Below are 23,421 nucleotides of genomic sequence, written 5' to 3'. Positions count from 1 at the left end.
GGCTCAAGAGACGGGGGACATATGTGTACTTACGGCTGATTCTTCTTGTTATACAGCAGAAACACAACATTGTAAAGTAATTATACTCCAATTAAAAATTTAGAAAAGATCTACTGTCTTAGCAGTTTTCATGCACAGTGTTGTGACAGCCGCAGACTTACTCATCTCATAACCAGAAGTTTGTGCACTTTTAAAAATTTTTTATTTTTAATTTTTTTATTGAAGTATGGTTGATTTACAGTGTTTCAGAACTTTGAACTTTTACAATGTTTCACAGCAAAGTGATTCAGTTATAAAAAGCTATTTTTAAATGTTGGCTGTCTTTACACACACACCAAAAAAAAAAAAATCGAGTTAAATAAAGTTTGCAAAGAATGTTAGGTATCTAAGGTTGGATCTGAGTTCTTTAGACAAGACATTAAGAACCAACTAGCCATTCTTTTTCATCCCTCCAAGATCAACATGCTTCTTAACTTTCAACTGGGGGAGAACTGCCCATGCCCAGAAGAGATCCGGGAAGAGCTGTATGACTTCCACGAGGACCTTCTCCTTCACTGTGGTGAGCTTCCAGATAAAGGCTTTATCCCAGACAAGGCCGTTCATGGTTCCTTGGTTAGAAGTTCATGGGGGCTTGTAAAGTTAGTTTCTATTAAAATTATAATGCTAATTGTCCAAGAAATGATTCTTTCCAAACTATTTGGATCAGAAAAGATACATCATCCTGGAATAATACATGACTGAAACTCCTGTCTACAAGAAATGTTGCTGAGATCTATGAGAGGGGACTGGGTCTCTGAAGAAAGAAGGAAAAGAACAGATCTTTATATAAATCTCACCCAGTTTATCTCAAGTTAGATAGCTGGGACACTCTTCCCAGTTGAACCAAGATTCTGATCACCTTTTCTTTTTAGCTTTTACAATGATATGAGTATGACCATGTCTGCCCTTAAGGATTCTAAACCAGCCATTTCTACTTTGACATGTATCTGCTGGTTTTAAGTGGCCATCAGCAATTGTGCTGCTTGGACATGAGTAGATTGAGAGCTATATGGATAAGAGATGACTTTTTCATTTGAAGTAACAGGTTGTTAATTGCTTCTTTCTAGATACTCTGGAGCCCATTTGGGGTATGGATTAGAAAAAATTAAGTCTTGAGATTGAAATTACTTTATGCTTTTGTATACAAGAAATTATCATTTAAAAAGCTTGCCAGAAGACATGATGTAGATAAATATTTATAGGAGGCTGCCAATAGTATATTTAGAAAGTTCCAATGGATGGAAAGCAGTGTTTCTAGTTCTTTCACTTATCTGGTGGCTTTGTGTACTGTTTGAGGTTGTCCCTCTTTCTGTGGCTTGCTCAGGGGTTCCCCTGGAAGAAGAGGAAGTGGAGGAAGAAGATACCTCTTGGACTGGAAAATTCTGTGCGTTGGTGCAGAGAATCAAAGGCCCTCCCAAGCCAGAGAAGGAGCAACCAACGGAGGAAGAGGAGAGGTGCCCTAGTAAGTTCCCATGCCTTTCGATCATGGTGCTCCCACCCCAGGACTCTTCTAAGCTGTAATGAAAGTGAAAGTGTTAGTCACTCAGTCGTGTCCATCCTTTTGTGATCCCATGGACTGTAGCCTGCCATGAGATTCTCCAGGCAAGAATACTGAAGTGGCTTGCCATTCCCTTCATTAGGGGTCTTCCTGACCCAGGGATCAAACTGGGGTCTCCTGAATTGCAGGGAGATTCTTTACCATCTGAGCCACCAGGGAAGCCCCTAATTAAGGTAATGAAGTTCCTAAACATATATTGTGGGGTGGAGAAGGGCTGCTTAGCTTCCAGGAAGCATCTGGGCATTCTGTTATAATTGGTGTTCTTAATGCTCTATATCTGGGGCTCTACTTTCCTTCTGTCTTAAGGAGCTTACTTTCAGAGTCTTCTGAAAGGAATAGATTGCTTGGTTGGGTCTGCTTTTGTCTGTCTACGTTTAAATGCCTGATACCTGTACACAGATTTCTGTTTTTCTTTCTTTTATGTTTTCATAGTCTTCCTCTTGTAACCCTCATTATTCTTGTCATTTTTGTTTGTGGTTCCTTTGCATTGAAAATCACCCCATACTGTCTGAGCTACCAGGGAAGCCCCTTAGCAATCAAAGGGAATAGGTTGTGGGGTTTGGAGCAGGGGAGTTTGTTTTCATTTGGGGGCTATGATTTTCTTAATACAACACCCTAGAGGACTTGGACCTTCTTTTAACTTTTCGGAACCTTGTTCACATCATTTCTCTAATTCTTATAGTACAGATAATTCCTACCTTTGAAACCATTTCCAGGTTGAAACAAGATCATTGTTTGTGGTGCAAGACAGTTTACTATCCATAAACTGTATCCATACTTCAAGAGGAAGATTGTCTCCATATTATAATCAGTCTGCTCCGTAGTATGAAATTATGCAAATATTTCACTTGTCTAAAGAAGAGGAAATTTTCCAGGTTTCATGTAATTGCCTTTTGTCTTACTCCCTGTTCCTATCCATCTTAGAATATGCTTTCAAATTATAGATTAGAGCAATAGACTGTCAAGATATGATCAGTTTTTCTGAAAACACTACTTTGGGGTTCATACATCTTATTGCCCTTTCTATTGACCTTCCATCTTTGTCAGACTATCTCTGAAGGGAAGAAATTGTCCCCATTTATCAGCAAAAGTGTTGAAGCCTCAAAAGAGTGTCAGGGGTACTTGGCAGCAACCAACGATTGCACTGGCAACCGTTGATCGGTCCTCTTTCTCACCATGGGGGAGGGGAGGTCTTTGGTGAGAACATGCCAGCATGATTCAAAGGTTCAGAAAAGTGAGTTTAGAGTTCCTTTGTGGTCACTGCCAAAGCAGAACTAAAAATAGACCGAACTGACCCACATTACCTGCAGAGTCTGTTTTTAAAATGGATGCTTCTTTCTAAGACAATATGTCACGACCAGGGGTCCTCCAAGGCAACCACTTCATGTTAGGTAAATAGAGTCAGATTAGCCCACCTGATTCTGAAGTCTCCCTAACTCTAAGAATGGTTTTCAAGCTCCAGGGACTACAGTGTTTAGCATTTGCTACCCCGGGGTTCAGGCAGAAAGATTATGTTTTATCTGTTCTGGCAGGACGTGCAGAGCCACCTGAAAGGCCACTCCAGCGTGAGACTCCAAGGTTCACCCCACACTTCCTCCCTTCCACAAGCAGAATTATGGGAGGTTCAGACTTTGTGTCATAAGTCTCCTATCCTGCAATCCCAGAAACAGAATAGAAGGTGGCCAAGCACGTCTGGTTGTCAGCATATGGGTTCCCTGCCAGGTGTTCCAGGGACACAAAGCTTCTCACTCAGGGCCGACTTTTTAAGAGAAAATCTTGGAGATGGTTTTACTGCCGTACTCCCCCCAAGATTGTTTTTCACGTGATTGAATTGGAAATGATGGTTCTGAAAACATACCCAGTTGCCATAAAGGATTCCAATCCTTTAAAATACTGGTAACGTTGCCCATGTTTTTGCTTATGATTTCTCTTACCCTTGGATTTGATAAAATATTAAAAGTTTAGATGATGAAAATAGCATGCTATGGTGAACTGACAATTTCCAAAATACTTCATATGTGTTAGTTTACTGGTATTAGTTTTTGTCACTCTTCCATTGTGTAGTTGATGAACATAAGACTCAGAAGAGCTAAAGGATACTTATTCTTTCCACTGTTACCTGGTTCTAGAAGAATTTCCACTGAGTCATGTCAATGTATGGCAAAAACCACCACAATATTGTAAAGTAGTTAGCCTCTAATTAAAATTAAAAAAACAGAATTTCCGGGTGACTTGATGTCAACAGCCCAAGGTAACCAAGATGAGTAAAGCTATGACTTGATTGAGGTTTTCCGACTCTGATTCCACACTCTTTCCATCATCCCATGAAGCTTGCCATAGAATTTATCAGCATGTATATTAATAAGTTGAGCCCCTAACCTACATATTACATAGAGAATGCCTTCTTGAAACCATCATCTTTTTATCTTGCTTATTGTATGTGTGAGGTAACTCATTCCTGTAACTCACTGTTATGTGTAGGAATCTGAACCCAACAGAGGTCAGAATTTTAACATCAAAAAATTGACACAGCCAAAGATCTGGACTCAGGGTTTTCAGGGTAGGTGGTACAGTCTCTCCTCTATGAGCAATTGGTGATGCAGAGGAACCTCAACATTTAGGAAAGAGGAAGAACAGTGTCCTGAAACCCATAAGAATCCTGCTAGCTGGTTCAGTGTTAAAGGGATTTGCCCAAAGTAATTCTAACACATATCGTGATAGAAGTTGCTACAATCCTATCAAAAAATTATATGATAATGAAGAGGTTAAGAAGCATAATAGCAGCTCACCATACAAAGTAACTTTTTTCAAAAATATCCCAATCCATCAAGTTGTCCAGAAAATCTTTTGCCTGTTAGTTGGAGGCCAGTGCTTCTCAGAAACACTCTACAATTTAAGTAGAGTTTCCTTGAATTTAAATTTGTAACCACTGAGTTTTTTTTCTCCAGAAAAGGCCAACCAGCTCTTTCTGCTAACTTCTAAAATTAAAAAAAATAAAAGTCACTTGTCACTTCACAACTCAGCGTCGGTGCCTTCCTGACCTCTGTCATTCCCTGAGTGCTCTCCGCTTGGCAGGTTTTCACACTATCTTCCCTCTGCAAAGAAAGCTGCTGCCTGTATCAGCTCTCACCCAGTCACTAAATAACCTGAGGCCCAAGCCCCAGATTCTCCCCCGCCTACATGCTGCAGCCTGTTCTCATACTGAGGAGGGAAAACAGTCTACTACTCACCCCCAAAATAAATCCTGGGCCCCAACACAGATACACACAAAGTAAGATAATTTAGCAGTAGGTGTATCTGTGGTTCAGGCAGTGTTTCTAAGCCCCCTTAGATCCTCTCCTATCAGCTTCTCCCTGAGAGGTACACACACAGATACATCCTCCAGGAAGTCTTTTTTCCCACCTCATGCTCGTCTCCCTGTCCCTGCCGCATTGTCACAAAATTTCCAACAGGGCATGTGTCATCCAGGGCATAACACAAATTTCTAACATTACCATGTGTCTAACAGGGCAATGTCGGGAAAGTCATGCCACCTTAGGCAAAGTATTTTTTACTGGGACTTAGTACAGAGACCACATCTTACTCATTTCTACATTCACCTCATCAGCACAAATTTCGACCTCTAATGCGTGTTAATCATTTGAGACTCACAAAGATGAAGAAAATGTGGCCTTTACAGACAAAGGAGGAAATTGGTGTGGACAGCCAAACTCCATATAGCATGAGGTCGGGTGTGCTATAAAAGTACAGATAAGGGACAGCAGGTGGCCAAAGGAGGGGAGTGAAAACTCCATAAAGATTATAAATTGGTAGATGTTAAGAGGGAAAAGTATTTTTGATGAAAGGAGCTACTTCAACAAAGCCCAGAGGCTAAAAAACAAAAATCATATTCCAAGAGTGGCAGTGAATTGAGACTGGCTGAATTGTAAAAGGGATAGAATGAGCAAGTGTAGGAAAGGCAGGGTGTGTTAGAGCAGCGTGTCCTGAAAACTCCAGTGATTCACAGTCTCAGAGTGTGACGTGTTATTGTTACCATGTGTTTTATACTACTTGCCCTTACAGCTGCCAGGAGGGAGGGGCTGACATTTACCTGGCGTACACACTGTGTCCTGAGTGTTGTCCTGGCACTTCTTTGAGTATTACCTCATTTAATTCTCACAACACAAATATGCAGTCAACAATGTTATTCCTATTTTACAATTGGGGAAACTGATGTAAAGACAGGTTAAATAACTTTCCAGAGTCACACGGGGGGTGGCATAAAAATTCAAATCTTTGTTTATCCCACAGCAAACAACCAGATATAGTGGCAGCCAGGTCCCTGTTTTGTACGCTAGGCAGCTAAGCCTGAGAGGAGCGAAGTAATGTGAACAGGGTTCTTGCAACAAGTGAGAAAGAGGCCAAGATGAGACACACGCTCCATATCCAGGGCCCCTGATCTTTGAGAACTGTGCAGGGATACTGTGGGGCTGGGGGGAGAGGGCAGGGGAGGATGGAGAAGCTCAGAGATCAAGGATGCATGGCCAGGAGCTTGCCTCAGCATCAGTTTATTCCCCATACCGAATAGACCTAGACACTAAAATAAAAGCAATTTGATTACCTTCCCATCAGGGTAAAGACAGAGACCTCAGGTCCCTGAATCTTTTGCTGTCCCATCTGTGTCCCATCCAGGGTTTTCAGGGGTTTCCCTCCGTAGCACATCAGCAAACATCATCTGTTCTCTCTGTGCTCTCTTCCCCATTGTCATCATCGGTCATTTAATTGCCTGAATGTTTTCGAGAAACTGATTATGAGGTTAGTTGACTGATTTCAAAAACAAGAGGCTAATTATCTCCATATGATGGATGAGACCCCAGGAGGCTACAGAGATGGGCTGGCAGAAGTGCAGTCTCATGGATGCTTTGTGAGGCTTCCTCTGATGGGAAGGGGTGTCCGGCCAGCTGGGGAAATGGTCCTGGGGGTGACGCAGTTGCTTCACAAGTGGGGAGGCTCTAGCCAAGGTAGAAAACCACTGAGAAAGGGAAACAGATTTAGCAGAAATAGTCAACTGCCAGGAGACTATCCACGCACGACCAGCCCTGAGAGCCAAGGTCAAGGGCAGCCAGATCAGAGACTGGGCGTTTTGTGGGGTCCAGTTGTGCAGATACGGGGGAGGCTCATCTCTTGTACAGCCCTCACTCCCACGCTGCCTTAGCCTATAGACCATCTATAGACAGGAACCTTGATTTGTTTATTAGATTGTAGTGCTTCTTTGCCTAAATAAAAAGTAAAGCAAGGATTAGTCTAACAACAGCCATCGGTGTTGGGGAAACTTGGTTCCTACCACATCTGTCTTTTCTGTTCTTACCTGATAATCTGGAAAATTAAGTGATGATTCAGGTACCACATTTAGCACAGAGTCAGACTCACAAGAAGTTCTTAGCAAATATTGGCTACTACTGTTGTGATGAGAAGTAGAGTGTTCTATCTAGCAAGCTGCCTGAACTTTTACCCTTATTTCCCAGACAGGGAAGCCAAAAGAGAAGGAAACAAGTGTGCATGTCTAAAAATTAAGTACAGAGCTGAGATGAAGGAGAGCTGAGTGCTTTCTTAGATGTTCAGCTGCTTATCGTGGAGTCCAGGGGAGCGGGGGAGTTGCACATCGCATGCCTCTGGGGTCTGACCGCCAGTGCCTGTTCATTGGGCCCTGATGACACAACATGAACAGAGCACTTCTTTCTTGTCAGTGGGGAACAATGTCCAGTTGTCTTTGCAAGCTTTGCCTTTCAGGTTTTCAGAGCCTTGCAGCCTTGCTCTCAGTGATCTCTATAGAATCCTTGTTCTACTGAAATGAGGCAAAAGTGGTACCGAGTGCACAGCCCAAGCCAGAGAGGCATCAGGAAAGCTCAGAGAAATTGTTGTTTAGTTATTAAGTTGCATCTCTTTTGAGATCCCATGGACTGTAGGTTCCACTGTCCATGGGATTTCCCAGGCAGGAATACTGGGGTGGGTTGCCATTTCCTTCTCCAGGGGATCTTCCTGACCCAGGGATCAAACCTGCATCTCCTGCAATGGCAGGCAGATTCTTTACTGATGAGCCACCTGGGAAGTTCCAGAGATATTAGCATGATGAATTTTCCAGATCTCCCTGGAATGTATGGATTTAGCTTTCTCCCTGACCTTCTCTGCTAAGAAGTCGTAGGTATTTGGCCACTTTATAACACAGACCAGACTTCCAGCCCAGAGGAAGTTCTGGAGCATGGAGCACAGAGGGCATGACACTCTCCCTAGTAAATCTTCCCAACTAAATCTAGTGGGTGTTATTGTGGCGTCTGACCCCAACACAGGAAGGGCTCTTTCTCCACCAGCAATCAGGACAGTCATCAGAAGGGCCATCAGGTTGCCACAGCTCATCTTCTCGATGTAAGTGATTAGCGATGTGCGGTGATGCTTTGATAATGGCCACTTCTTCACCAGGGTCAGTAACCACTGGCGTTTAAAGATTTTATTTCCTCAGTCTCAGATTTTACTATTAGCAAGTGCAAGCTGGGTAACATCGTGATAAGGCTGGTTGGCATTAAAATTCAGTGGTAAAATTCTTAGTGTTTATCAGTTTAACCCAATGAAGACACAGGTGTTCATTTCACTATTTTAATAAATTAGGACAACCCTTTCAAGAACTCAATGGGTCAGATAGACACAGAATTGTAGAATATTGAGCCACAAGTGACTTGACTTCACACAAGTGAACAGAACCTCAGAGAGATAAAGCATCTTGACCAAGGTCACACAGGTAGAGCAGGAACAAACTAGCCAGCACTCTTGTCGCTAGACGACACACTCATTCATTTTCTTAAGCATGAATTTTATATTGTTCACTTCATTTTATTGGTGAAGAATCTGAGCCTCTGGGAAACTGACTAATCCGCCCGGCTCAGAGTCAGTTAGAAAAAGAGCTAAAGCTTTATAATTTTCAGGATTTATTTCTGAATCCATTTTGGAGTTTATGAAGAGAGCATCTAAGCAGTATAATATAAATTTAAAGCATTAATAAAGATAACTATTTTTCTGAATTTTATGAAGCTATTGAGAGTAAGCGTCACTAAGACGGTAACATAGATGGGTTTAGATTCCAGCAGGCAAGGTTTGAATCGCAGCTCTGTCATTTACTGCTTATGATATTAAGCAGATTTCTGAAACTTTTCTGTTTTAGTTTTCTTGTCTGTAAAAAGAGAATAATAATAGTTCCTATTTCACAGGGTAGGAGAAGGGAATATGAGAATTCAGTAAATTCAGTAAATTCAGAATTCAGTACCAGTATGTTCTGGTACTTAGAAGTTGGTATACCTTTCAGCTCCTGAAGTGAATATAAAAGGTATAGTTCATACATAAGAACTTCACTTCCATGTTTGTCATTTCAGGTGCTTTCAGTAAAAAAAAAAAGAAGAACAGAAAACCCAATTCAGATAGAGTAGCTGATAAAGGAATTTTATGGCGGGTGTATCTGGAGGTGATGGCCCCAGTCCCTTTGTTGAATTAATTCCTTGGCTCTGCTCACCTCCACAGCCAACATGGTGACTGCATTTCTGGGCCTCATCCATGAACAACAGTGCTCAAGGGAATGGTGAGGAAGTTTCTTCTACTCTGGTATTCAAGGCAAGAATCCTGAGATCACTTTTGACTGGAGAACTTGATCAGGGGTCAACTGTTGAACCAAGGAATGTGACCTAGAAAATAACATGTACTAGTGACTTAGTCCACAGAGCCATCTTTGAAGTAGGGTTGGGCCCTTTCACAGAGGAACTTGGCCATGAGGTGGAGAGTCAGATATGTGTACAAAAGCAGGGTTCTGTTAAAAAGGAAGAAGGGTCACATAGATGCTGACTCAGTGGTCAGGAATACTCAGTATGCCATGGTCATCACCTACAGCATCTTTCACTTATTCAGTGGGTAGTGTTGAGATGTATGCAGTTCTGCCCTTGATGTTCAGAAAGAAAGTAGAGGCCAAAAAGCTGTGTTCCAGGAACTAGAGAACGTGCTGTCTGTAATGTGTATACGGTATCTAATGGGCCATAGTGGTTCTGTGGTTAAGTACTTTCTGCGTTTAATGTCACTCACGTTTGACACAAGCCCTGGGGCCAGATCCAGACAGTCTCCGCTTGTGTCAGCAACGCTGTCGTTTATTTACTCCAGTTGCCTCAGCAAAAACTTCGAAAACTAGCTCTCTCTCAGGTCGCATGTCTGTAGTGCTCGCTCACTGAAATGCTCCAGTCTGATTTGGACCTTCAGAAAAGGAGTCAAATATCCTCAACCCAGGACTTTCTATCCATGAGGCTATGTCAGTTTCCTGCACTGCTGTAACAAATTACCACAAATTTGGGGGCTTAAGGGCTTGTCTTGTGGCTCAGCTGGTAAAGAATTCACCTGCAGTGCAGGAGACCTGGGTTCGATCCCTGGGTTGGGAAGATCCCCGGGAGAAGGGAAAGGCTACCCACTCCAGTATTCTGGCCTGGAGAATTCCATGGACTGGAAAGTCCATGGGGTTGCAAAGAGTCAGACACGACTGAGTGACTTTCACTTTCACTTTGGTGGCTTAAAACAGCATAGATTCACCGCCACCCAGCTCTAGAGGTCATAAGTTTAAAATGAGTTAGTAGCATTACATTTCTTCTGGGGAGAATCCATTTCTTGCCTTTCCCAACTTTGAAAGGCTGCCTGTGTTTTTGACTAGTGGCCCTCCAGCAGAGATACCAGTCCAACCTCTACTTCTGTCATAATAGGTCCTTCTCTGACTCCTAACCCTCCTGCCTCCCTCTAATAAGGACCCTTGTGATTACATTGAGCCCACCCAGATAACCTAGGATAGTCTTCCCATCTCAAGATCCTTAACGTAATGACATCTACAAAGCATCTTTGACATGTCAGGCAACATAGTCACAAGTTCTGAGAATTCAGAGCTGAACATCTTGGCGATGGGGTGGAGGGGCCTTATTCAGCCTACCACAGGGAGGAAGAAAGCAGAGGTCAAAATAAATACACTTATTCTTTCTACTTGAAATTGATCCTACCACCTGTTATGCCTCCAGAGCATTTACAGCATACCACAAGCTGACTTTTAATTACCTAGAATTTAAAAATAAGTCTACGTAACTTAGAGGTGCATAATTATTTTCTTTTCCCATTGTAAGTGTGAGCGTTATAAATTGCTTTCTAAGTTTAAACTAAGTACAGTGCAGTTTTTTTGGCTCCCTCTCCACAAAGTAATCAGAATACTTTTTCTTCCAAACTGACCCAGATTTAGGAGCACAGTCAAAGAAATGTCATACCAGCCTAGGCTTGGGAATCTATAAGATGTTGGGATTTGCTTTGCCAGTGGCCAACATCTGCTCTTTGATATTAAGCACGCACCTCATTGCTTGATGGCCAGTTGGACTGTGGTCTAAATTTAGGGATGAAAAGATTCTTTCCAGACCTCTGAAGCCTAAAAATTTAAACCTGTATCTTGAGAATAAATGACCTTTCTCTGTTAGCACTGCAAAGCTGGTAATTTGACCACTTAGAAAAGAGTTATACCAAGGATGATGGGTGATTCCCTAGAGAATTTTCTTGCAAGTTTCACAGAATAATGAATTTGAGATTCTGAGGTTCAATAGCTAGTTATAAAGTGACAAGTGGAAGGAAATAAGCAACCTACCAATAAATACTGGGCTCCCAAACTAATATATTAAACCTAGGTCTAATTCAAAGACCCTCTAATCCTTTCTTATTTGGCATATCTGACTAGTCGAGAAATCGAGTAGTGAAGTAGCTGTTTTTCTTTTAGACTATCTTTCAGTCATCAAGTCTCCCTAAACAATACAGTGCCTTAGAAATATTTCCACTCTGAGTTAACCTGAGCAATCATTTAAAATGTGGCTTCTAGATCGTATACTTGATATAATTGCCTGAATGTGACTATCCCTAATTACACTAATTACAACAGTGGAGTGTGAGTCAGAAAGTTAATAATTTCATAAACGAAGCCATTTATAATCATCAAGGAAACCACGCGTATACATCTAGCTTCCCAAAGGCATTCTGCTTCATAGGAGCTGATTTTATTTCTCATCAGAAAAACAAGAGCTTGGTTCCATATCTTTCTTTCTTTTTCCTTTTTGAAAAAAAGCACTACAGTTTTTTTTAAATCTCATGAGCTGAACCATCCAGTGCACTTGACAAGGCCTTCTTGGAACAGGTAAATAAGTGGATAAAAATCCTACGATTGCAACCAAGACTGTGGAAGCAACTTCATCACATGGTGGGGAGGTCCTAAGTGGAGCAGTTGGATGTCTGGGCACATGTGGGAGACTGTAAGAGGGGGCCAAACATCAAAGCAAATGGCAGGTTGACCGCTTCGCCTCATTTTATGTTTTGCCTAGAGCCTCACCCCCTTCAGGAGGTGTGTTTCGTTTCTCTCTCTCTCTTTTTTTTTTTTTTGTAGTTTTAACAATTTGATCTTCAATTGATTAACAATGTTATGTTAGTTTCAAGTGTACAGAAAAATTATGCAGTCATACATACACAAGTATCTATTCTTTTCAGACTCTTATCCCATGTAAGTTTTTACAGAATATTGAGCAGAGTTCCCTGAGCTATACAGCAGCTGTTTGTTTATCTGTTTTAAATATAACAGTGTATATACTTGTCAGTCCCAAACAGGCTATCCCTTCCCTACCCTTCCCCTCTAGTAACCCTAAGCTCATTCTCTCAGTACAGAAGCAGACTCACAGACTTAGAGATGTTTTTCTTATGAACACCAAAGTGTTCTCAGTCATGAAAGGGCAGCATTTCCAAAGATGAACTTAGAAAAACAGCAGAAATGAAATCAGTATTTAGTTGCATCTGTCTCTGCTTAAGAAAGAGATTCAAGTATTCTTGAGAATCATCTCCATTTGCTTTTTTAAAAAATCCTTCCAAAATTGTCAGCACTCTCCCATTGATACCAGAACAACAACAACAAAAATAAGTATCTACTACATGAACTACTTGTGTAAGTTATCTTTTGAAAGGAAATGGCATTGCAGACCATAGGAATGTGTTTCCTCTCAGATAATTTCATATCTTCCTTGGAAGATATATTCATGATAGAATTTTTTCTCCTTGCTTCTTTAATCTCCATGCAGTATGGACCTACAGCTTCCCCTGTGGCTCAATGGCAAAGAATCCACCTGCAAGCAGGAAAGACAGGTTCAATCCCTGGGTCAGGAAGATCACCTGGAGAAAGGAATGGCTCCCCTCCAGTATTCTTGCCTGGGAAATCCCATGGATAGAAGAGCCTGTCGGGCTATAGACCCTGAGGTCACAAGAGTCAGACAGGACTTAGTGACTAAACAGCAGCAGCAATATGGACTTATTCTAGAAATATAAAGAACTTCAGATAAAGGACTCATCATTAAGGGAAAAAGTAAGAGAGGAAGATCTGATCATTTCTCTCCTCTGATTTCTTTTGGGCATGTGTATTATAACGGAAGTTGTACCTTCTTATAAATGGTTTCGTTTCTAAATGTCCTGGGCAAATACAGTTTTACCCATTATTTTACACTTTATTTACATATTTAGTTTTCCCGGCTAGGCTGCTGTGGGTAGTAACTGCGTCTTAACATAGTTTCGTATAGAGTACTTTATTCAGTATTGGGCATGTAACAGAAAATGTCATTCAATTGATAAGCTAACTTAGGGAGGCCATAACTGGAGGTAATTCACCTACTAATATGAGGACAGGTAGAAATGGATGAGTGAGGTGTGTCCTGAGGCCTGGATACACATGGCCTCCAGATCAAACCCTTCTAGAGCAGACCACCCTGGTTTCAGGTGTTACTGAGAATAAAGTCTTTGCGGAAGGATCAGCAAATGTCAGGGGCATAAAATTAGTGCTTCCCTCTACAGCCCACCATCCTCCTTTTCTCTGTGCCTCACTGTACTGGCTACAGAGCAGCTGCAGAGCAGGCTGCAGAAGGCCTGGCTGCCGTGGTGTCAAAGATACCTGACTCCATCCTTGCTCCCAGGGTGACTCATCTTCACCCCAAATGAAAGAGGGAAGCGTAGGGCCTTCAGGCTGGTGGGGAGCCCTTCGGTAATGAATGAATAATGGCCGGACCCCTTGCTGACTGCCAGGATTCAATTTTCAAAATAATGATTATTTAATCTTCACTTTATTTCTCCATGTGGCTGTCTTACTCTCTTTATGCTCATTTAATTTACCTCTCATCCAGAAACAAAGAAATCTTCACAAGACACAGTTTTCAAGGTTATAGTCTCAACCACTTGATTAGAATCACAATCTAATGGAACAGGGTTTATCTTAGCCAAAGGGAATGCTTTGCCTTCCAGTAACAGCCATCCCCTAAGGTAGACCCTTTTATAGAGACAGTGATCCTCTAAATTTCAGCCTTGAGGCCCCTTTATGCTCTTAAAACTTACCAAGGATCCCAATATGCCTTAGTTTATTAGGATTGTATCTATCATATTACACAAGTAAAACTAAAATAGAATTTAAAACTGAGATTTTTAAAATATTTGTTAATTCAAAAAAAAAATATTTGTTAATTCATTGAAAAATAAGAAACCCACTTATGCTTAATGAAATAAGTCAGAGAAAGACAAGGACAGTGTATTATCACTTATATGTGGAATCTAAAAAGTAAACGAATGAATGTAGCAAAACTGAAACTCACAGATTTAGAGAACAAAGTAGTGATTAGCATTGAGCACAGTGGGGAGAGAAGAGAGGGGAGGGGCAAGATTGGTTAGGGGAGGAAGAGATACAAACTATTATGAATGAAATAAATTGTGGTGATATAGTGTACAACACAGAGAATACAGCCATTATCTTATAACTTTAAATCAAGTATAATCTATAAAAATATCAAGTCTATTGGACAGCTGAAACTACTATAATATTATAAATTAACTGTGCTTAAATAAATAAATAATAATAGAGTAAACCCACTACATGTTACATGAATAACTTCTATGAATAACAACTAAATGTTTAATAATTCAAAAAAATGTTTAGTGATTTTTGCATTTTTATAAATCTCTTATGTCTGACTTAGAAGATAGCTTGATTTTTTTTTTTATTCTTATATCTGGTTAAAGAATTGGCCTCAAACAGATATATAGTTGGAAAGAGAAGGAGTACTATTAGTAGCCTTTTCAGATAATTGTGGATATTCTTATGATACTGTGTTAAGACTCAGCAAGTAATAGTTCCTCAAAAGTTATTTGCTATGTGGAATTTGAAATAATAGTAAAGACTTTTTTTATTTGGTTATATAACAATCCATTGATCTATCTTTCTTGTAAAATGGATTCTTTTATCCATGATGTTTTTGTAACATCACACATTAATCATTGGGAAATGACTGGTTCACTGAGTTATACAGAGCTTTCAAATGTTGACACAGTTTATTATAAACTGTTTCTTAAATTACATTCATTATTATCAACAACTTAATCAAAAAAGTCTTTAAATGTTGGGAAGCTGTCAAATTCACAGTGGCAGATAAACATTTTCCAAAATTCTAGTTTTCTCTTGAAAGCTTGAATTTTAAACTTGGCAACAAATCCGAAGAGTTGTTTTCCTTGAAGTGACAGGCTTGTTTCATTTTTAAAAAAAATATCTGTCAGTTACTCAAGTGTGATTAACCATAGTTTGTCTGTCATTCTCTTAATTAAGATGGCATTCCAAGAAAGAAGCTAGTTTAGCTAGCAACAATCATAATTACACAGGTGTTTTTTCCTCAGGAAAACCACTGGCCTTTGTACAACAGAAGTGCTTTAGAAATATGTATACTCAGGAATTTGTGTTCAGTTCAGTCACTCAGTCGTGTCCAACTATTTGCCACCCGATGGACTGCAGCACGCCAGGCCTCCCTGTCCGTCACCAACTCCCGGAGTTTACTCAAACTCATGTCCATTGAGTGGGTGATGCCATCCAACCATCTCATCCTCTCTCGTCCCCTTCTTCTCGTGCCTTCAGTCTCTCCCAGCATCAAGGTCTTTTCCAATGAGTCAGTTCTTCACATCAGGTGGCCAGAGTATTGGAGCTTCAGCTTCAGCATCAGTCCTTTGTGGTTAATAAAATTAGTAACCTTTCCATGCCACTCAGAGCGTTTTTAGGCAAGCGGTGCTGGTCGTTGTTCTGGTCATGCCGCAGGAAACCATGAAGTTTGGTGCTGCTGTCTTGATTTGTGCTAAGGACCCAGCTGTTGTTTTTGCTTGTTTGTTTTTGCCCCAGTAGTTTCACCCACTGTTGCTTTTGCACCATTAGTACAGCTAATCACACTATGAAAAAGGCAAATGGCATCTTAGAATTATTATGAAAGTACAGCAGGCCTTGAAAACTGCCTGAAGGGTCTTGGAGACCCCAGGGGTCTGTGAACCAAACTTTTATAGTTACTGGCACAGATAGCATCAGAGTTACCTTCTATTAAGCCCACGGTTTGTGCCAGAGATGGTTATGTGCATTAATTATTTTAATCCCCAGATATGCAGTTACATGAAGAACCTTTCACATTCTAGAAAATGTATTCTTTTTAACCGCTCTACCCTGGTTCATTTATGCTGCTCTGTTGCTGGTTCGTGGGAGCTAATTAAAGTCTGAGCACTTTTCAACAGCATTGCTGCCAGGGGTATAAAGCTCCATTTTCTCAGTCCCAGAGGTGTTGAGACCTTTAAAAATTCATGATTCAGCCTAGGTTCGCTTGGTGGGTGCTAGGTCTCCAGCATATGTCAGGCCACAAAGTACGCCGTGCTTCCCAGGGCTCTTAAGAATGTTTCTCCCCCATCCCCAGTTTTTTTTTTTCTTCTCATCGTTATACTTTCTCTCCCTTTCCGAACCTTGGTCTCACAATCTGAAACCTTGTCCAACAAAAATGGTCTTAACCTATCAATACACAGTGATGAGGTGCTTTTTCTGTCAGGAGCTGGTGGGGGAGGGGGGGTCACAATTTTTTAACTGAGCATTAGCTTGGTCACACATAGATAATTGTTTATCCCATTGCCTCATATATACCTTAAAGGCTGACCTGGACAAAGAACCCATAGGGCATTTCTTATTCTGCCCTTTCAGGCTAAAGAGCTGTTTCCCGGAAATGGACTCACAGACATAGGGAACAGACTTGTGGTTGTCAAGGGGGAGGGGTTGTGGGAGAAGGACTGGGAGTTTGAGATTAGCAGATCCAAACCTATTACATACACATTGGTTAACAAGGTCCCCTGTATAGCACAGGAAACTGTATTCAATATTCTGTGATAAACCACAATGGAAATGAAATTTTTTTAAAACACTGTGCATATATAATATATATGCATATACACAACTGAATCACTTTTCTATATAGCAGAAATTAACACAATATTGTAAATCAAGTATACAAAAATAAAATCTTGCCCTTTCCAAAAAAAAATAGCTATTTCCTTTCCCATTTGCCCTCTCATGAGGTGTTGTGCTGAAATGACCCTTCTCTAGGCTATAAATGTTGATTTGGATTGATAAGTCAGTGTGTGGCTAAGAGCTCACCCGAACCTTGAATTAATCTGAAAGATAGGTTAAAGGAATATTTACATGGTTTCATTGTGACTCTGTAGAATTCCCTGTTGAAAAGAGGACTGTCCAATCAATGTAATACACCACATTAACAAATTGAAAGATAAAAACCATATGATTATCTCAATAGATGCAGAGAAAGCCTTTGACAAAATTCAACACCCATTTATGATTAAAACTCTCCAGAAAGCAGGAATAGAGGGAACATACCTCAACATAATAAAAGCTATATATGACAAACCCACAGCAAGCATCACCCTCAATGGTGAAAAATTGAAAGCATTTCCCCTGAAATCAGGAACAAGACAGGGGTGCCCACTCTCACCACTACTATTCAACATAGTCTTGGAAGTTTTGGCCACAGCAATCAGAGCAGAAAAAGAAGTAAAAGGAATCCAGATAGGAAAAGAAGAAGTGAAACTCTCACTGTTTGCAGATGACATGATCCTCTACATAGCAAACCCTAAAGACTCTACCAGGAAATTACTAGAGCTAATCAACGAATATAGTAAAGTTGCAGGATATAAAATTAATACACAGAAATCCCTTGCATTTCTATACACTAACAATGAGAAAACAGAAAGAGAAATTAAGGAAACAATACCATTCACCATTGCAACAAAAAGAATAAAATACTTAGGAGTATATCTACCTAAAGAAACAAAAGACCTGTACATAGAAAACTATAAAACACTGATGAAAGAAATCAAAGAGGACACAAACAGATGGAGAAACATACCGTGTTCATGGATTGGAAGAATCAATATTGTCAAAATGGCTATTCTACCCAAAGCAATTTATAGATTCAATGCAATCCCTATCAAGCTACCAACGGTATTTTTCACAGAACTAGAACAAATAATTTCACAATTTGTATGGAAATACAGAAAACCACGAATAGCCAAAGTAATCTTGAGAAAGAAGAATGGAACTGGAGGAATCACCCTCCCTGACTTCAGACTCTACTACAAAGCCACAGTCATCAAGACAGTATGGTACTGGCACAAAGACAGAAATATAGATCAATGGAACAGAATAGAAAGCCCAGAGATAAATCCACGAACCTATGGACACCTTATCTTTGACAAAGGAGGCAAGGATATACAATGGAAAAAAGACAACCTCTTTAACAAGTGGTGCTGGGAAAACTGGTCAACCACTTGTAAAAGAATGAAACTAGAACACTTTCTAACACCATACACAAAAATAAACTCAAAATGGATTAAAGATCTAAATGTAAGACCAGAAACTATAAAACTCCTAGAGGAGAACATAGGCAAAACACTCTCTGACATAAATCTCAGCAGGATCCTCTATGACCCACCTCCCAGAATATTGGAAATAAAAGCAAAAATAAACAAATGGGACCTAATGAAACTTAAAAGCTTTTGCACTACAAAGGAAACTATAAGTAAGGTGAAAAGACAGCCCTCAGATTGGGAGAAAATAATAGCAAATGAAGAAACAGACAAAGGATTAATCTCAAAAATATACAAGCAACTCCTGAAGCTCAATTCCAGAAAAATAAATGACCCAATCAAAAAATGGGCCAAAGAACTAAACAGACATTTCTCCAAAGAAGACATACAGATGGCTAACAAACACACAAAAAGATGCTCAACATCACTCATTATTAGAGAGATGCAAATCAAAACCACAATGAGATACCATTACACGCCAGTCAGGATGGCTGCTATCCAAAAGTCTACAAGCAATAAATGCTGGAGAGGGTGTGGAGAAAAGGGAACCCTCTTACACTGTTGGTGGGAATGCAAACTAGTACAGCCACTATGGAAAACAGTGTGGAGATTTCTTAAAAAACTGGAAATAGAACTGCCATATGACTCAGCAATACCACTTCTGGGCATACACACTGAGGAAACCAGATCTGAAAGAGACACATGCACCCCAATGTTCATCTCAGCACTGTTTATAATAGCCAGGACATGGAAGCAGCCTAGATGCCCATCCGCAGATGAATGGATAAGGAAGCTGTGGTACATATACACCGTGGAATATTACTCAGCCGTTAAAAAGAATTCATTTGAATCAGTTCTAATGAGATGGACGAAACTGGAGCCCATTATACAGAGTGAAGTAAGCCAGAAAGATAAAGAACATTACAGCATACTAACACATATATACGGAATTTAGAAAGATGGTAACGATAACCCTATATGCAAAACAGAAAAAGAAACACAGAAGTACAGAACAGACTTTTGAACTCCGTGGGAGAAGGTGAGGGTGGGATGTTTCAAAAGAACAGCATGTATATTATCTATGGTGAATCAGATCACCAGCCCAGGTGGGATGCATGAGACGAGTGCTCGGGCCTGGTGCACTGGGAGGACCCAGAGGAGTCGGGTGGAGAGGGAGGTGGGAGGGGGGATCGGGATGGGGAATACGTGTAACTCAATGGCTGATTCGTGTCAATGTATGACAAAACCCACTGAAATGTTGTGAAGTAATTGGCCTCCAACTAATAAAATAAAATTTAAAAAAAAGAAAAGAGGACTGTCTTTGAGCTGATTAATACTTCTGGTTGCTTTTCGTGTGTGCCAGGGACTGTGGTCATATGTATTATCTCTGCAAAGAATTTGGTTGTAAGTATTGAGAACTGTAATTCTTTCAGTCCAAAGTCAGGCTGAAGAGGAAACTACATGCAGGACCAGGTAAGCTTATGTTGCATCCAAGAACATCTATGGTTTTGTCCTGCTTTTATTCATTAGTCTGACTATTAAGTAGGAGAAACAGAAACTTTTACATGTGACTGCTGAGGAAACAAGTTCCTGAGAGGAGACCAGGCTTAACGGTAAATAACTTTTCTCCCCCAGAGAGTTCAGATATTATCTAACCTAACGGTATTAGTTAGCAATCCCTGCCGAGTAAGATCTCTTAGAAACATCTTTTAACTGTGCTTCTCTCTGCCTTGAGTATCCTTTTTTTGTTGTTTTTTAATTTTTTTAGCTTATGTCTCCCATCTAAACCTAAAACACCCCCAGGGTTGATAGACACAGAAGTAAGTTGAATTAATCCTTTACATCTAGATCTCTTCTGGAGCTTTGGTAACAAAGGTAAATTTTCATATCCTTATGATGAGCCATTATCGTATGTAGTGAAGACATCTGCCGTATTTAGTGTCACAGAGGTAGAAGACGATTTAAGACGGGGCAGAGGCTACTGAAAGCACCTATCCGAGTTTATTCCTAGTCCTTTCACTAAAGGACTGCGTAACCCTCATCATCCCCCGAGCTCTGCCTTTATCACCGACCAGTCTGAATTAAGGCTCTTGGTGCCATCCATAGATGGATGCCAGCCATAGATGCCAGCCATAGATGGCTCCATGTGCCATCTGTCACATGCAGAAATGTGACAGGCAGAGCTGGACTTGGATGCAGTTATAAGAGCAGCATTTCTCACCTGTGTTATAGCATCTTCTGGAAATGTGTATGACATGGAGGGGGTGAGCAGTGCGTCCCAGACATTCTGGCGGGATCCCCTATCACACTGTCCTCCTGCTCAGATCTGCCTCTCCCTTTTGGTCATCTTCCCACACCAATGCCCATCAGCGCTTCCCAGGGGCCATTCAGTTCACCCTGTGAAGGTCCCAGGGCTGGTTTGGTTCCCACTTGAGCCATCTTTTCTTGACTTGTGTAGCCAGTGGTGTTCCTGTGCAACCAGCATGACCCCTGATACGTTCTGAATTCACAGTCATACTGTTTTCTCCCCTGATGCTTGTAAAGCATCTGATACAGTGTCAGCTGACTCCTGCCGAAGACCCAGGACAACACAGTCAGTTCAGCGGGTGATGGTCAGGTGTCTGGTTGCAAAGTCTTTGGACCTAATAGAATGTTCTCAGTCTACCTCTCTCCATCCCCTAATGTATTTTTATGTTTGTGTCATCTCAAATACATTTTAGAGTTCTTGAATCACTTACTCAGTTCATGGTAGATAGTATCTTTCGAATACTTGGAGGATAGCATTTATGGTAGAGAAGTCTGGCACTTAATAGTACTTTAGTCGTAAGAGGCAGTGACCAATGTCTTCTTATGTTTTCATCCACCCAGAATCACTCCCCACTCTATCCTGTGGCACTTAAACACAACCCCATCTTAGTGTGTATTGCATTGTATTATAAAATAAGGATAAAATGTAGGTTTTAAGTCAAAATGAAAATGTGAAGAACCAAGTTGTGAGCACCCTGATGGCAAGAAGGCATCTTATTTTGTCCCCTACGTCCAGCATCATTCAAGCATCACTGAATGCCATTTAATCCAAATAGAATACTTAGCCTTCTCAATTCAAATTGAAGATATTCTTTTATTATAATATGGCTCACGCACCTGCCTCTTGGTATGTGTTCTACTTCTCTGGGTGCCATAGTCCACCTTTAAGAATTTCTTTAACCCTACCCAGTTGATGTTGTACGTTACCACTGAGCGAAGTGCCAGAGGCGTGCAGCGCTCCTGAGCCTGGACAGCCACAGTACTGGTGCTTCCCCTTGTCCTTGCAGCGACCCTGAAGGAGCTCATCTCACAGACCATGATCCGCTGGGCCCAGGAGGACCAGATCCAGGATGCAGAGCTGGTCCGGATGATGTTCAGCCTCCTGCGGCGGCAGTACGACAGCGTCGGGGAGCTGCTGCAGGCGCTGCGCAAGACCTACACCATCAGCCAGGCCTCCGTGAGCGACACCATCGGCCTGCTAGCCGCCCTGGGCCAGATTCGCTGCCTGCTCAGCGTCCGCATGGGCAAGGAGGAGGAGCTCCTCATGATCAACGGGCTGGGGTGGGTCATTCCCATCAGGGGCAAGCTTGCAGAGGAGGCAGTTCTGAAATCAAGTCACATAAAAACCTCTGGGTTCCCCTGATTTCACTTCTCTTGGGATTATATGCTCATTAAATCAGTCCCCTTCAATAACCTCAGAGAGCAGACAGTGGGTGACTTGGGGTGAAGGGCCATGGCCAGAAGAAGTAGGAAGGAATCTTAGAAAAAAGCAGATATTTAGTTTGAATCTGATAAAAATAGTCCCAGGGAAGCAAGGAAAAAATTCAAAGGAAGGGACAGTGTGTTCAACCCAACAAGAGAGAAGCACCTAAGGTTTTGACTGCAAATCTTCTGAGACTTCCCTTTGAATAATTAGAGCCCTTTTCCTCCCTTTTCTTGGGAGTAGAGTCAGTGTCTTCAATCCTTCAAAATGTGTTTCCTCATGACAATAGCTTGTGAATCTTCCTTAGAAGCCACGACACTAGAAAGATTGAATTTTATTTATTTTCTTGTTTTTGTTTTCATAATTTAAATTTTTTTATTTTTAAACAGTTTTAAAGGTTACTTTCCTTTTACAGTTATTACAGAATATTGGTTATATTCCCTGTGTTGTACGATATATGCCTGAGCCTATCTTACACCCAACAGTCTGTACCTCCCATTCCCCTACCCCTATATTGCCCCATCCTCTCCTCCCCACTGATAACCACTAGTTTTCTGTCTGTATCTGTGAGTCTACTTCTGTTTTGTTGTATTCACTAGTTTCTTGTATTTTTTATATTTCACTTATAGGTGATATCATACAGTATTTGTCTTTATCTGTCTTATTTCACTTAGCAAAATGCCCTCCAAGTCCATTCATGTTGCTACAAATGGCAAAATTTCATTCTTTTTTATGGCTGAGTAGTATTCCATTGTATATGTATACCACAAGGAAGATCGTGTTTTAGATATCAAAAAGATTTCCTTTAATTAGGTAGCATAGTTCTGTATTGCAGATGAGAAACCTAAAGCCCCCCAAAATTCACTGACTAACCCACAGTTTTACCTGAATAAAATCAAGCACTAGAATCATAGTCTTCCTGCTGCTGGAATTGTCATCCTACCACCCTCAAACCCGCAAAGCAAAGGAGCATCACTGAGACCCAGAACAGAGATGCTGGCAGTTGAGGCAGGATGAGGGGGTACATGCATTCCTTAAATTCATTTCCAAACAGGAATCTTACAGTAGAGGTGAAGAAACTTTTATGGAAAGAGGAAACAGCTGCAGAATTAGCCTTTCTCCCAGCCCTTGTAGTAGACATAGCTCCACTAAAACCTAGTGGTGTCTCCTTTTAACAGCTGCAACCCTCTGGAGAAAGGGATGTGGGCTGAGAGTAACCACTTGCAAGGAATTACATAGCCAGGTCACAGGCTGCCTCTGGATTTTGATTTGCCTGCAGCTTTATTATGTGAATTTATGTTGAATGACGTAAAAATGTAATTCTTTC

The 23,421-nt window shown here is 41.0% G+C and overlaps 1 protein-coding gene across 1 annotated transcript in view; it reads left to right on the top strand.

Annotated features, from left to right (window-relative positions):
- Positions 1-23,421, top strand: part of RYR3 (ryanodine receptor 3) — a 368,483-nt gene that overhangs the window by 200,423 nt on the left and 144,639 nt on the right. Inside the window, exons 37-39 of the mRNA XM_065942024.1 lie at positions 457-559; positions 1,364-1,501; positions 21,679-21,952. Of these exons, the coding sequence (XP_065798096.1) occupies positions 457-559; positions 1,364-1,501; positions 21,679-21,952 (515 nt within the window). The remainder of the gene's footprint in view (positions 1-456; positions 560-1,363; positions 1,502-21,678; positions 21,953-23,421) is intronic.

This window comes from Muntiacus reevesi, chromosome 7 (assembly GCF_963930625.1).
Source record: "Muntiacus reevesi chromosome 7, mMunRee1.1, whole genome shotgun sequence".
NCBI lineage: Eukaryota > Metazoa > Chordata > Mammalia > Artiodactyla > Cervidae > Muntiacus > Muntiacus reevesi.
This window is presented reverse-complemented; position numbering and strand designations above follow the sequence as displayed.